This window comes from Zalophus californianus, chromosome 1 (genome assembly GCF_009762305.2).
Source record: "Zalophus californianus isolate mZalCal1 chromosome 1, mZalCal1.pri.v2, whole genome shotgun sequence".
In the NCBI taxonomy this organism is placed as follows: domain Eukaryota; kingdom Metazoa; phylum Chordata; class Mammalia; order Carnivora; family Otariidae; genus Zalophus; species Zalophus californianus.
The window spans coordinates 60,716,832-60,732,529 of record NC_045595.1 but is presented as its reverse complement, the minus strand read 5'-3'; the positions used below and the strand labels follow the sequence as shown (position 1 = coordinate 60,732,529).

Sequence of the window (15,698 nt, the reverse complement as noted above, 5' to 3'; positions counted from 1 at the left end):
CTCACGTGGACATATTGTCTTGTTCAATTATAATAATCTGGTTCCCTATTCTGCATGATGCAGCTGAGGCTTGGGACTGATGAGTGAGTGCCTCAGGGTCATTTAGGACTGAGTGATGGTAACTCTCACCTTCTGACTCCAGGGCTCCCCCAGAAGAAGCAAGGTCGTAATCTCATATACCTCCATAAGCTGCCCATGGTCCTATTAACAAGTGATTCCAACTGGAAGAGGTGTTTGGAAATGTTTGCCGGTGCTGTGGGTGTTACTATCCTTCTGGAGGCCAGCCTGCTCCCCTGAACTTCCCGCCCATTCAGTCTGAATCAGTGTTGTGGACAAGCTGCCTCATTCCTCATTACCATTTCTTTGCTGGTCTGAACCCATTGCGGGAGTAAAGAAAATAAAAAGCATTAACTGTGAAGCTAGCCCCTAGCAAACTTTTATAAAGATTAATAGGCTGCTCCCCAAAAAAGTTTGCTTTAAGACCCACTGCCTTCATTTACTCCAGCTACAAAATGGGGACAAGACTGTGGTCCTTTTTGGTGCCTCTTGAGGTCCTTTTTTCCAAGGGCATTGGAAGTCAGGTGTATCCTCAGCTGAGAAGGCAAGCATTGCAGAGGGTCTTCTCTTTCCAGACCTTTCTTTTCAGTTTCCTTTGAAAGCCCCCCCTTCTCCTAGGCCCCCAGATCTTCAACTGTTGCCTCTGAGAGTGAGAGGACAAAGGAATAACATCAGCTAGGTTGTGGGCTTGGTGCTTTGTCTAAAGAGTATTATATCACCATCCTACCTGGTTTTTGTTTTATTTTCTTTCTAAGAATGAGGAATGGGGTTAAGGGGAGGATGGAAGGAACAGAGCACCTGGATCCTGAAACAGGAAACTCTTCATCCTCTTGCCATCCGTGCTTAAAAGACCCATGAAAGCATGTCTCTAGAAGCATTGCGTGAAACAAGAGCTAAGAGGCACTTAAAGACTCTGTGATAATGTTAGCTGTGCCCTGTCAGTATGTGTTAAAAAATACACACGTGCAGGAGAGAATTCCCCACTGATCATGCCCACCACCCCTCCCGAATCTTTTCAGCCCAGACTTAAAACAGCAGGTCAGTGATAAGGTGGGCCTCATTGGTATAAAGAAAGGATGCCCCCATGAAATTCCACTGTCCCAAGGTTGCTTTTGCTGAGTCTGACATTGAGTGACTATGAGGGTGGCCAGTTTCTGGAAATTTTTATAGAATGAAGGAGGCTGGACACCCTGTGTTGTGTCCAGAACAAGGATGGAGATGCTCAGCAGTACCTACAGGTAGGTAGGGTTTTGTTTTGTGCCTATGACGAGGTGTTCTGAGTTGGCTGCAGCCTGGCCATGGGCAAGACACATGATGTCTGATTTTGAGGCTCAAGAGTATTGTTATTCCCATGTTAGCAGTAAGGAAACTGAGGCACAGGGTGACCTGAAGCATGTGGACATATTCTAAGGCTATTGAATGCAGCAAGGTCAGATGGGGCCACAGCTATGAGGGTGGGGCTGCACCTTCATAGCCATGCTGATGTCCACCATCCACTGCATTGACATCCCAGGGGGAAGGGTCCTTGATCTTTCTGTGTCCTGGATGGACCTCTTCTCATAATATTGTCCTTAAATACTTCTATTAAGATACCTAGGGTTTTAAAAGAACTTAATTTGAAGTCTCAGGGATATTTGTCTAAGTATTCCTCATTCTGTTTCATCCAAAAATAATTACACAAAGAATTTTTCTAAATAGTGTTACCAAGGAAGTTGCATGGACCCCCTGATTTCTACCCTCTGCCTTGGTCCATCCCACCTTCCTGTTCCACTGAAAAACCCCCCGCTGCCGGCATGTGAGCCCATTCATTTGCAGGAAAGCTGCCCCCCTGGGACTCAGAAGCATTTTTGAGGTGTGGTGCAAAGGGCCAGAGCCCCAGAGGAATTCACTGGCTCCAGCTGATCTCAGGCTCCTTTAGGAGCTAACAGAGGTGGGTCTTTGAGCTACTCCAATAATGACATTCTGCAAAAGTCATGTCCGTGATGTGCTTAGGTCTAGAGTCTGGGGAGTGGACCTTCCAGGAGGCAACTGCTCCCAGCCCCCAGAAGCTGTCAGAAAGATTTAGACTTGTGATTTGTCCTTCAGTTTTGCTAGTGATCTCTAAATAATGGCTGGGTGATCTCCTAACAGACTGTGAACGTGACATTGCAGCAAGCCGTCACAGGTGGGCGAGCACAGGTGTGAGTATGAGCACCAGTATTTCCCCCAACTCAGGGCTGCGAGGTCAGGAGGGGTGGTGACTCATCATTCTCAGAAGCCTGTTCCCGTTATCTTTTCTGGAGTGTTTTTTGCTGTTGTAGAGGTAGCTCATTCTGTTCAACAGAACCTCCCTTTGCTCCTGTGTTAAACCACATTTCATTAAAACATTTTCTTTCTCCATGACTACATTAGTTGCTGCATTTTTTAAGAGATCATTTCTTCGGAGAAGTCTTGGAAAGAAGAGAATACAAACTTGGTGTGATAGAGGCCAGGAATTGTGGGAAGGAGCAGGACTTACAAAAAAAAAAAAAAAAAAAAAAAAAAATCAGGTCTATGCTGCAAACCAGAACTGCCCAGCAAGGCCTTTGAAGTCTCAATGCCAGTCAAGGTTTTCAAACAACAACTTCTGTTCTTCCCCAAGAAGAGCTGCTTGGTCAAGCCTCTCCAATATCTATTTTGCCTGACAAGAAACGTTTTGCCCTCCGCAATGGAAATGCCAGGAGTCAAGACAGGAGAGGCACACAGGAGCAGAGAACAGCCCACCAGACTGGGGTGGGTGGCGGGGCTGGTCCTCAGCCCAGCCGCTGCTGTGTGGGCTGGGGATGCTCAGGCGTGGTGGGAGGGCGTTTCCCCAGTCCTGGGCAGGCAGCAGGAGAGGAGAGGAGAGGAGAGAAGAGAGGTCAGCAACCCCGTGGATGCCTCAGCTCTGGTCATTGGGCGATGAGGCTTTGTGTTCGAGAGAAAATGGAGACAGGACTGGCTTGTTCATTTATTAATAGGCGTTTGTCACACACCAGGTTAGGAAATAATCCCCCTATTGTCGTTATGTCTTAATCTTCCTGTTGTCAATATGTCTTCCGAAGCTTGCAGGGGAGGGAGGCGCTTTTCAGAGAGAAATGCAGATGGGCTTCTCTTTATACAATGGAAAATGGCCCTAAAACAAAATGTGTCTCAAACGTGATATTTAAGGTATGGAGGAAACTTCCTTTTAAGTGGAGTTCTAGATCTCTTGGAGAAGTCACTCCTTACATGGTTTTTGTATCAATAGAGGCCTCTGTGTATTGGGCTTCTTTAATCAAGCTTTTTCTCTACTTTGCTTGGATCCCAAAATATTAATAAGCAGCATCATTTAGGAAAGGCAAGGAGCTGACAACCCTTTTGGAAGCTCTTAGTGCCTCAAGTTAAGTCTTACCCACGTCTGAAAAATGCATGTGGGACTCCCAGCCCCCTGATCATACCCTCGCATACCCCTCTGAGACAAACCTCGTCACTGAAATGACCCCAGTTTTTAGAAAATGCAACAGCCTTTGAGCATTGTCAAATTCAGTGAAGAATTACAAAAGCAGAGTCCCAAGAGCAAAGTCAGAAACAGGCCTTTTTCAGTCCTTTGATTGTCAGTTAAATCTTTTAGAGTAGAGAAACCTAAGCACTTTCTGTCCCTCTGACGGGACCTGATTGCTGAGTACCTCTCTAGAACTATTGAAGGGACAGGAGGTAGCCAACTTTCATTTAACTAAAAAGAAACAGGAAAAAAACAAAACAAAAAAACCCCCACAACTAAGACACCAAATTCACCGTAGAAAAGAAGAAATTCATGATCCTAGGTAGCATTCATGGCAAAAATGAATTTTCTGGCAATGAATCAACCACTAAAAAAAGCTTCTTGCAGCCCATGGCACTGAGCAGCCTTCTCAAACATGTCCTGTGCTTATTATTCTGCTCCCAGCCTTTATCTCCCCCCACCCCGCCCCGCAAGGCTGCACTCAGATACAGCAATTCAGTGCAGGGAGGAGCTTTACCTCTGTGAGATTAATCACCAGCAGGGGCCACACGTGTCTGGCTGGGATGTGTGATTGATCCTGGCTGAGGAAATGCAGTGGGAAGCTAATGCTGCCTCTTATTCAGTAAGCAAAGTTCAGAGCTGTTTGCATTCTGCTAGGTAAGCATGACTCTCTCAAGACCCAAGCTAGATAGACTGCCCACTCAGCAGGAATTCTTGCCAAGGCAACAACACACAGTTGTGCCTCAGTGGACTTGGCCTGAGCCATGGAGGCCAGAGAGTCAGAACTGCTCATTTTGCAAATAGCATGATTCCATCATGTTCTAATTATACAAAGTATTACAAACCCGTTCTATTCAAGAGATTGGCAAATGAAAACTGGATTAAGATCTGTGCAATAGACTTGAGGTATATAGGATTTTCCTAATTGCTGGAGGATGCTAGATGCTGGAATTTCCTAATTTTTGCAGAAAAAGAGTCTTGGGGTTTTATAGGGATTTTTGTCATATTCTCCCTTCCCATCCCCCTTAAAACTCAAGTATAGGATTTATGAACAGCTAAAATGAAAAGGAAAATATTGCATTTGGCATAGCTATAACTTGGAACAAATAAATGCTAAAGAGAGTGGTAATTCAAGACGTCTACCTTGACTCAGATGCCAGCAGAAGAAATGGTATCATGCCAAAGATGTATTTTGTAGCCTAGGGGCCTGGAGAGCCAGTAACTCTGGGCTCAAACCATAGCTGTGTGGCCACTTTCTGACTACAACTTTGGGTATGTTTGTTGTCATTTCCAAGCCTCCATTTTACTTATTTATTTTTAAATAACTTAGTACTTTTATTTCTCCATTTTCTTAAAGTGGGAAATTGGTAAAATAGTACTATCTCACCTCAATCAGAATTCAACCAGATAATGGAAGTGAAGCATCAGGTCTGGTAATGAGTATATAGTAAGTCCTTCACTAATGCTTGGACTTTATTTATTAGAAGACCCAGCAGGATCCAGGAGAAATAAGTGGTGGTTGGTGCCTGGGCTGCCAAGGGAGGCATATAGCCCTTCCCAGTAGCAAAATACTCTAATTGCATCAAGAGCAAAGTCCTGTCTTGAGACATCCAGTACCAAACAGGTTTAATCCTCGGCCCTCAAGGTTATCATAAAAGGTCTAAGTGCCCCTATCAGAATGCACACTCAGCTCTGTCCAAACACAGGGGCAGTTTGAAACCTACACGTGTACACCATCGCTCAAAAACCACTCATTCCCATATACAGGATGGTCCATACACATACAACTGCTTTTTCCCCACTCACTATAATATACACATCCTTTCATCATTTTAAATTGCCGTGTAGTTAGTTAACCAGTAACTTCTGGACATTTAGATTCTTTCTCCCTTTTGGGGTTTTTTTTGTTTGTTTTTTGTGTTTTGGGGTTTTTTTTTTGCTATCAGTAACTTTGCAGTTAACAACCTTAAACATCTTCACACCCTTTTTCTTAGAACAAAATCCTAGGAGGGGTATTGTCAAGTCAATTATACTTGTTTTAAGGACTTTTGTTTCATTTTGCTGAATTATTTTCTTTTTTTTTTCCTAAAAGATTTTATTTATTTATTTATTTGAAAGAGAGAACGAGCACAAGCAGAGGGAGAAGCAGGCTTCCCGCGGAGCAGGGAGCCTGATGCGGGGCTCGATCCCAGGACCCTGGGACCATGACCTGAGCCGAAGGCAGACGCTTAACCACTGAGCCACCTAGGCGCCCTGTTGCTAAATTATTTTCAAGAAAGAAGGCAATTAACACTCTACAAACAGGACATGAAAATATCAGTCTCCTCATATGCACACCAACTGGACTCAGTAAATTTTTAATCTTTCAGTAGCATTTTGAACAGCCTATGGCAGTTGAATTTGGATCATTAGATAAAGCAAAACACCTAAGGACATTTTCTATAATGGCCTTGAACTATTTAGGGGAATTCTTTTTCTGCTCTCTCTCCCCTTCTTCCTTCTTTCCTTCCTGCCTGTTTGCCTGCCTTTCCTTTTGAATCATAGCTGCATTGACATATTTTTCATATTTTAATGGTCAAACAGCACTATGGAGAATAGCAGCCTGGTGCTATCTTAGAAAGTTAAACATTCACAAGTCTATGAACCAGGCATCCACACTGGAAACACTTGCACAAGGGCATGAGAGTACCTAAGAGCGCACACAGCAGCCCTATCTGCCAACCTAAGGAGCCGACCTCACTGTACATCTTCAGGAAAACGGATGAGTAAACAGTGCCATATTCCCACAGGGGACTGTCATGCGGCAGGGAAATGCAAGGGAAATGGATGAACTACCACTAAATGCAACCACGTGGATGAATCTTGGAAACAACTTTGAATGAAAATAGCAAGTTGCAGAACATTAAGTCCAGTATGATACAATTTGTATAAAGCTCAAAAGCAAACAAACTTAAATAACATATTGCTTAGCGGGACATACATATGTGATAAGAGCATTTTTTCATCAGATAAATAAAAAACTAAAGAAAGGGACGCCTGGGTGGCTCAATCGGTTAAGCATCTGCCTTCGGCTCAGGTCATGATCCCAGGGTCCTGGGATTCGAGCCCCGTCTCTCTGCTCTCTGCTCAGCAGGGAGTCTGCCTCTCCCTCTCCCTCTGCCTGCCACTCCACCTGCTTGTGCTATGTCTGTCAAGTAAATAAATAAAATCTTTAAAAAAAAAAAAAACTAAAGAAAACCCACTCATAAGTCTTAGCAGGGCTCAGACTAGAGGTGGAAGCTCACGGTGATGCAGCAGGGACTCTGTGGGGCTGAGAGCGTTTGGGGTAAGAAATGAGCCAGGCTGGTCTATGATTTAACAGCAGTGAATAGAGCTTCGTGCCCTGCGCTCACGTTGAGCGGCATACGAGCTCCCTCATTCATGCTTTTGCACATAACCCCCACAATCACCCTGCAATGGAGAGCCAAGTCCCCCATTTCTAATGTCAGGACTGTGAGAGTCTCAGAGGTTGAGTACCTTGCCCAGGGTCAGGTGGTAGAAGAGCCAGGACTCAGTCCCCAGGAATCTCACCAGAGACCCCTGTTTATCCACCCTGAAATGCCTCTTCACACCCGGCGGAGCTGCTGGGTATAACATGGACACCAGTGGTAGGGACACTAGACAGGTCTCCTTGTAGCCAGATTTCTGTAATTAGCAGGCGAGAGAGTGGAGTTTACATCTGAAGACCCTAAAAGACAGGGCAACGTGGAATTCTACCACGTACTTTGCATGTGTGCTATAGTAAAGCTGTAAATGACAGTGAGTTTGGACAAATTGCACAACCTATGCTACGGTTCATTTGCATCTCCCACTGCCTGCTATGTGTGTGTGCTCCCTCATCGTTCAGTGTGATTAACATGTATTAACTCACTGAACCTTCACAGCAATTCTATTCATTGGGTGCTGTGGTTATGCCCATTTTACAGAAGAGGAAAGTAAGTCCAGAGAGGTAAAGCAATTTGCCTTAGTTGTTGCAGAGGTAGAGAATGGTCCAGCTGGGATTTGAACCTGGAGGAGCAGTACCCTCTGGAGCCTGGAGGCGCTTTCCCCTAGTCGTGTGCATGCCAGACAAAGGTGCTTGCAGGGAGGGGTACACCTCTTCTAATAATTCATGTTAATGGTCCCACTAGGCTGTAAAGAGGTTGGCATCAAAAATAATGGGTGATATGTATTCACTCCATTCAGCCATCTTCAGGCCTTGGAGAGCCTAGGAAAAAGACATGCTTAGCAGATTTTCCTGTTTAACCCTTCCCATTATCCTGTTCAGCTGGCAGCTGGGTGAGGCTACTGGAAAGAGTCTGGAGGCCCGCTGAGAGCCTTGACATTCTTGTCTGAACGACATTGGCAATGGCAGCTGTCCAAACACTGTGGTTGACTTTCAAACCATTTAATTGAAACCATATTTAAAATTAAAAAAAAAAAAAAAAAAGGAAGAAGAGGAAGAGGAAGGGGTGGATGCCAGAATAGGAGAAAGATCTTGGCAAAAAAACCTCATCTGCACTTTTTCCACCATCGGATTGACCAGACAGGGCCACAAAGCTGATACAACAGGATTAGCAAAATTGCATTGTTGGACATAGGCACAGTGTGACATGCGCTACAGCAAAGGCATTTGGCAGGATTAACCTGCCAAGGATAAAGATGTAGCAGACAAGGGGCTGACTTAATGGACTGTCATGACAGAAGCGGGGAAATCTATTTGCATGCAATATTAACTGTGCTAATAAACTCCGAGCTGCGCTCGGCAGGCCAGGCAGGCCTTGAACCAGGAGTTTTTATTTTGAAGCCCACCTGGAAGGCATCAGCCAAGATGGGCTAAAGAAAGCAGAATTCACAGCTTGCGTTTGGGTTTATTTTTGCCATCATCCTAGAGTAGGCATGCTGTCTTAAATGCCTGTAACAGTATTTGTGACTACTGACTGTGCAGGATGATCCTAATACCTTGGAGCTTTGATGCCAAAGGGTCCTCCCCTTAGAGGGTTATTGTCTATGAAAAAGCAATGAAGAAATGTAAGTACAACACACTATAGAAAATACCTACCTAGAGTGGGTTGTTTTGCCTGATTTGTGTATTCTGATTCCCTGAACATCAGGATAGGAACAAGGTGACCAAATGAGACCGCCCAGGGAGCAAAATTTTAGGAGGTGCTCACAGTCGGCATCTGAGAGCAGGTGACTCACTCCCCTCACACTGGCCCTGCCCTGCTGAAAGTGACCACGGGAACAATGTAAGATACACCTGTTCAAAACATGGGTGCTCTTAAATACACTTAACGTGGGACACAGCTGGGTTTGGGGAGGTGATGGGGAGGGGGCCAATAATACTTATGTTGTCCACCAGGTTACTGTTGTGAGCAAGTGGAGACCTCTGCTCCTTTTGGGGCAAGAGAGCAAGGTATTGCCCACCAACTCCATGGTGTCACTGGCGGGGGCTGCTTGAGGATGCTACCTCCCTGACACCTAGCTGACACACTCCTTGCTCCTGGTCCAAGGAAGCCCCCAGACCTACCACATCCTGGATATGGGAACAGTGGTGCTGGACACCAATAGCACCTGCCACATGGGCAAGATTTAATTTGCCTCTGAAGATGCTGAAGCTCTGTCAGATTCCCACTGCTCTGAGGCTCATTAGGAATGTCAGTTTTTAACAGAGCCCTAGATTTCAAGCAGTCATCCCCAAATCTGGTGTATGGGAGTCCCTGGGGTGGGGGGTGGATATCTGAGCTTCACTCCCAAACCAGCTGAAACAGGATCTGGAGTGGGGGCAGGACCCCGCTGCACCAGCCAGACTGGGGCTGATGTCAAAGGCTGAATGGGTCTGTGGTGACCCTTGTTTAACCAGGGGAGGTGGTTGAAGAGGAACACCCTGCATTCCTGTTGCTGTCATCTTTTTCCAGAAGTAACAGGCAGAAAAACGGTTCATTGATTTGAGACCGCTGATGTTACAAAGCTTAGATAAATGCCATGTACTAGGGATTGCCAACGCAAGTGATCATTATGTGACTAAAAACAAAACAAAACAGAATTAGCTGGCTTGACCCTACCAAGTGTGTAGTGAAGGACTAACATCAGCAGGCCAGGATAGAAGATAATGAGATAAAAGGCTTTGGCTAAAATTGGTGCGGAATTTTGGAACACCAGAAATCTTATATTCTCTTAGAGTGCCCCTGGGGTCTCAGGAAGGCAGAAGCAGGTAAGAAGTCCCTGCGGTGGGAGAGGACCAGGTGTGCTTCTCCACGTGGCTGAATGACACCAGAGCCCCCAGCCCTGGGCAAGTGGGGGTTGTGCTCAAGCCTAAGACCACTCACCAGGTCCCATGCCCTGTTAGAGGTCTGCGTCTGCCCAGGGAAAGGGGTACCTTCTCGAGCTCACAAAAGGCTCCCTCCACAGGAAAGGCCTGATTGTTTACATTTCAGAAGGCACCGTATGGCCTAGCCTTGTGTTCCAAGATCTGAAAGAAAAGGAGTGCAGCTAAGTCCGCAGGGAGAGGAGGTGATGGTGGACAAGTACAGGGGGCTGAGCCACCAGGACATGTGGGATTTCACAAGGAATTTGGATATTATTCTGGGTGTGATGGGAAGGGAAGAAGGGTTTGAAGTAGCAGAGTGACATGCTCTGATTCATGTTTTAAAAGGATCATTCAGGCTGCAGAATGAAGAATGACTCATAGAGGGACAAGTTGGATGCATATGGGTGCTGTCCTGGTGAGGGGGTGGGGGTCTGCTGGGGGTGCAGGGTGGCCATGGAGATGAAGAAATGTAGTTCAATGGCAAAATACTGGGATTTCTGGACACTTGTGATTCATAGGGAACAGGAAGGACAAATCGTTACCCACTGATGTCCACAGCTTCCCAGCTTTGGAGAACTTCCTCACTGAGTGAGAGTTCATTGAAGCTCAGAGCCCTTGTGTTCCAGATGCTGTGTGCTACCCGGCTACCAGGTTGACTCCACAATGGCCTCTGTCCTTGGGGTCGCTGTCTCCGAAGACGGGACTGAAGCCCGGAACAGCAATGGACACAAAAGGTACAAGAGTCATAGATGCCAGGCCAAGAGCTCAGGCTGAACAAGGGGCCAGGAGGACCTTCTTGAGGGCTGACCTTGGAGCCCAACTGCAGGAAGAGGAGTATGCTGGGTAGAAAGAGTCAGGGGCATTCAATCCACAGAAGCACGCACATGTGGTATATTGTGGGCATTCCTGCTTCATAAGAGGGGCCGGTGGCAGGAGGAAGAGGTAGGGCAGGCAGGGAAGTGAGGAGCTAGAGGACCTGAAACTGTCCTGGGCACGGAATGAGCCTTGGAGAAGTTACACCAGATTAGACTGACCCTTGGGAAGAATCCCTCTGATTCCCTGTCTATCAGTGTGTGGTCAGCCTAGAGGCAGGGAGCTGAGTTAGGAGATCAGCAGTCAGTCTCTAAATATAAAATTATTTATTACAAGATAGCACTGTGTATGCCCCTAAGATTCTTAGTGCCATTTCAATTTGTCTGAGGAATTCATCTAACTGCTTGGAAAAGAGTCATTGGACCACAAAAGTCTTAGTTTAAATCATATATTCACCCAACCAGTATTTATCAGGTATCCCCCATCTGGCCAATGCTGGGGACCCAGTGGAAGCTTAGAACTGAGTGGAAGAGACATCATGCATCCTGTCTAACAAGTGCCTTGAAGGAAGAGTACCAGATGCCTGGGGAGCATGTCAGAGAGGAGTCCACTCTAGTCTGGGAGATGCAAGTCAGCCCAGGAAGTGACTTGGGAGTTGAAGTCTGAAGGAGGAGGTGGTATTAAACTATGCAAAATGGGGAGGGAGGATTCCAGGTGAAGGAAGAGGCTTGTGCAAAGGCCCTGTGATGGGAAAGAATATGGTGTACTCGAGAAGTTAGAAGAGCACAAAGAGGGAGGAGGAAGGTGGTGAAGGATAAGGGGAAAGGAAGAGGGCCAGGCTGCATGGTGCCAACTCCTTGCAAGCACTTGAAGTTAAAATATGAAGGTCACTTGTGGCTTTTGAGACGATCATTCCTTCATCTCTCTTTGACACCCTGAGCACTGGTGGGTTCTAGATAGAACCAAGAAGAGGTGGCTGTGGATAGCTGTGTTCATGGCCCCAACTTCTCACTTATTCCCAAGTCACCCTTTGCCCTTGGATGCAGGAATGAGATAGTGCCTCCCTAGGTTCCTGGTGTTTTGACTTCATAGGAGTCTGTGCCGGTTTCAATTAGCACCAATACAACCTTCCCACATACACGGTCTTAGCCAAAAAAGCACATTAACTTTGCCAAAGGCTCTGGCCACTCAGCAGTGGCAATGAATAGTCGCCCTGCTTTATTTCACAAGGAGCTAATCTCACTTTCTAGAACTTGCTCATTCTCAGAGTAGGTGATTGTTAGTCCTCAGGACAATCTCCTGGACAGTCCAGCACCACTGGAAAGAAAAATTTTGAGATCTCTCTTTACCCAAAGCTCAGAAAGCCAGCCATGTGACTCAGCACCCATACTCATCGAATACACATGTGTATCAAGCATTTCCTGTATGCAAGGTTTTCTAACCTTATTACACTGTTTTGCAGAAACTAAAACTGAGGCCCAGAAAGTTCTGCCACTGGCCATAGGAACACAGGAAGGGACAGAGTCCGAATGCACACCCTGGGGCCTGGCACAGGCAACCCCCATGTGGTAGACACCTCAGCTTAACAGTGCTGTGAGCCACAGAGGCCCCTGTGTAGACATTATGGCCTAATGTCCCAGCGGAGATTCTTTGATTATAGACATAAGAATCCAGGTGTTTCTGAACTCCAAGGCCATGGTGATTTACATGGCTCAGCTATGGTTGATCAGTTACTCAAACTTTCTGCCTCCCCCAATTCTGGCAAGAACTTTGGTAGAACTTCTATGCCACATCCAGTGCTAGGAACTTGCCAACTTTGTGTCCCTAAAATAAAGCAGGTTCCAAGATAGATGGCAGCAAGTGGAAAATATTTTTCTTGATTGAGTAGCTAAGAACTGGGCAGCAGGCAGGAGCCATTTTTGGCCAAAGAAGCTTTATTAATTTAAAAGTGTGTGCCGACACCTGGAAATAGGGATTCGACTTCAAATACTGTTTTCGTGTCAGTTTATTGTTACAGAATTTCATAGTGGTGATAAAGCCAGGCAAATACCAAAATGAGAGTTCCAAAGTCATTTTACTGCTAAGACACTCCGTGTCTGCCCGCTGAGGCTGCACGAGGAAGGGCCTGGAAGGTCACCTGTTGACAGACAGGCAGAGCACAGTGATGGCTCATGGTTTTCACATTGACCACCTGGTTGCTTTTCAGTCAGGCTCGGCTTTTGTTGGTTTGCACGATAGCTCCAGATCCTCAGTGATCACCCTTATTTTGGGCTTAGAAGGTGTTTCCACCCTTTGGAGGATGAGTCAAGAAATACTCTCCATCCTTGGAGGATTCCATTCGGACTCTGGTTACCCTCAGTGGATGTGGGAGGTACTCCATGCAGCCTCAGGGTGTGGGGACAGACAGATCGAAAGGGAGGACGTAGGGGGTCTTGGCAGAGTTACTACTCAGAACCTGCAGTAAGAATGGTCTCTGGTTTCTGTGTCTGGCAACGCAGTAGTGGGATCCCTGCATCCCTGCCGTGTACATTTCAGGGGGGAAGACTCTTTACTCAAAACTTGACCCTAGTAATGTTTGGTCCCCATTCTACCTCCCAAGGCAGAGCTATGTAAGTTGTGGGGGGTGGGGGTGGGGAGGGGGTTCCCTTTGAGGATTTGTGGAAGGCAGTACAGCCCCTTCCCAGAAAGACACCAGTGCACGGCTCAGCTTGTGTTCAGGGGCCCGGCTCCCTGGAGCCACTGATACCGCCATGACTCTGGGGGACAGGGAGGCTGGCAGAGGACGTGACAAACAAGAAAAGTCTATGGGAGGAGGACAGAGAGGGCGAGGACATGTCGACTCTGCTTGCATTCAGTTCTAACCCACGGCTGCCTCTGTCCCCTCTCCACATGCCAGCAGCAGCACCGAGGAGGTGACCGCACGCCCGCCAGCCACCCAGAGACCTCCAGGCATGGTGTGGTGGGGCAGCTGGTGTTGTGAATCAGGCCGTTGCCAATCAGAGAACGGCTACTTCACAACACCAGGGTCACACCCCACCACGGGCACCGGCTGCCGTCCAGACTCCACAGCGGCTCGTCTTGGGGACACGGCCAAGCCCTCCGGAACCCCAGCACATGTGCAGCCGTGGCCCGTCCGGCATGCGGTGTGGAGCCCACTGCACAGGGGCCTGGGGCTCTGTGTCCCCTGGCACAGACAGCACCACTCCAGGCAGCACTGGCCTCCGCAGAGGAAATGGTGCTACAGGCTTCCCACTGAGGAATGGAGCTTTGGCCCCTCAGAAGGGTTAAGCGCCACTAAACTGAACACTTCCTCCTAGGTGCTAGGAACACATGGGGTGAACTTGGGTCTGGGTTTTGAGATTTATGGTGGGAGCTTTGAACAGGCAAGGTGCTGGGAAGGGCAGCCCTAGTTACGGATGGTGGCCTCAGGGGACACTGCTGGAAAGACGAAGGCCTTCCGTAGCCACACAGATGGAGCGCACATCTATTTCCTAGATGGTCCCAGGTTCCCTGGAGACTAAATGCCTTTCCTTGAGTGTGAGAGGGCCACCCACGGCTCTCCATCTGGCAAGTGTCTCCAGCTTGGCTGGCTCAGAGCCAAGCACAAGAGGACCCTTCCTAGTCTGACACTCCCGTCCCGGTAAGGTGGCCTGTCACCTGTGCTGACAGGTGGGCTTTCTTTCCACGCACGGGGCCTCACAGCCAGGGACCTGGCAGAGTTGGAAATGAACGGAGGTCTCCAGAGTTCATGTCTGTCATGCCTGACTTAAATCTTACACGTGACAACATATTTCAGAGCCAAGCGGGAAGTTTAGAGGTGGAGTGTCGGCCAGCATCCTTTCTGAAGCGCTGAGGAAAAGGAGGAGGTCTACCTCCAGCTGGCTGTCACTGCCAGAGCTAGACCAGAGCCCCTCTGGTTAGCCCAGGCTCTGTGTCACCTCATTGCTGGGCCACCATCCCATAGGAAGCAGAGGGACAGACAGTAACAAGCCTGGTGGAAACACTGCACAGAACAAGGTTACCCAGAGCCTGAGTTAAGCAGAACAGCCCTGAGTCTCTGTCCGCTTGGAGTTCCCAGAGGTGAGGTTACTGCTTCTGTGATGTCTGCCCTGCACCCCATCCCCAAGTCACTGTGGCATCTCTGAAATTTCTACTAGGTTATGCTTGGGACAAGTATCTTAGAGTTAAGAGTTCCAATTTTTCAGGAAGGTCTACCTGCCTTCTCCTTAAAACAAATAAACTGCATGTCTCTGAGAAGCCATCCACTTACCAGCTCCCCTACCACCAAGAGAGTCCAAGCTGGGGCGCCTGGGGGGCTCAGTCGGTTAAGCGTCTGCCTTGGGCTCAGGTCATGATCCCAGGGTCCTGGGATCGAGTCCCATGTGGGGCTCCCTGCTCCACGGGGAGCCTGCTTCTCCCTCTGCCCCTCCCCCCCAATCTCTCTCTCTCTCTCTCTCTCTAATAAATAAAATCTTAAAAAAAAAATAGAGTCAGTGACACTCACCGCATGGTCCTCAGTGGCAGCTTCAGCGTGTCGCAAAGGTGGAATCCTGCGCCCACTGCACACCCTGTGGCATCACAGTCTTGGCGGGGGGCCAGGCAGGGCTCAGGGTCAGTACATTAACAGGCTCTCCAGGGGATTCTTCGGAATCCCAACCACCCCCTTTTTCTTCCCACATCCAACCCCATCTATTCTGCATGTCACAGCCAGAACGATCCCTTCAAGACGTATGGGAATCCCTCCACCCCTGTCTTCTCCACCCCTGCCTTAAAACTCCTTAAAGAGTCAGCCTCACTCTAACTGTAGTTCTACCCCACCAGCCGCACACACTCCCCAGCCACCTCTCACCCCACCGCCTTCCTCTCTCTGCCACACCAGACACAAGACTCAGGCCCCAGGCCTTTGTGCAGCTCAGCTCTGTCTGGAATGCTCCCAGCCCTCACCATCCTCCCCATGATTGATGTCTGTTGTCCTCCAGTTTCAGACAGAACCCGGCTTCCTGTGAGCCAGCTCCCCAA

General features: G+C 47.9%; 1 protein-coding gene across 1 annotated transcript in view; it reads left to right on the top strand.

Annotated features, from left to right (window-relative positions):
* LOC113916028 overlaps positions 1-14,983 on the top strand; it is a 120,705-nt gene extending 105,722 nt beyond the window's left edge. Inside the window, exons 4-5 of the mRNA XM_027581880.1 lie at positions 10,493-10,600; positions 13,576-14,983. Coding sequence (XP_027437681.1) covers positions 10,493-10,522 — 30 coding nt within the window. The 3' untranslated portion in view covers positions 10,523-10,600; positions 13,576-14,983. The remainder of the gene's footprint in view (positions 1-10,492; positions 10,601-13,575) is intronic.
* Positions 14,984-15,698: the final 715 nt, after the last annotated feature.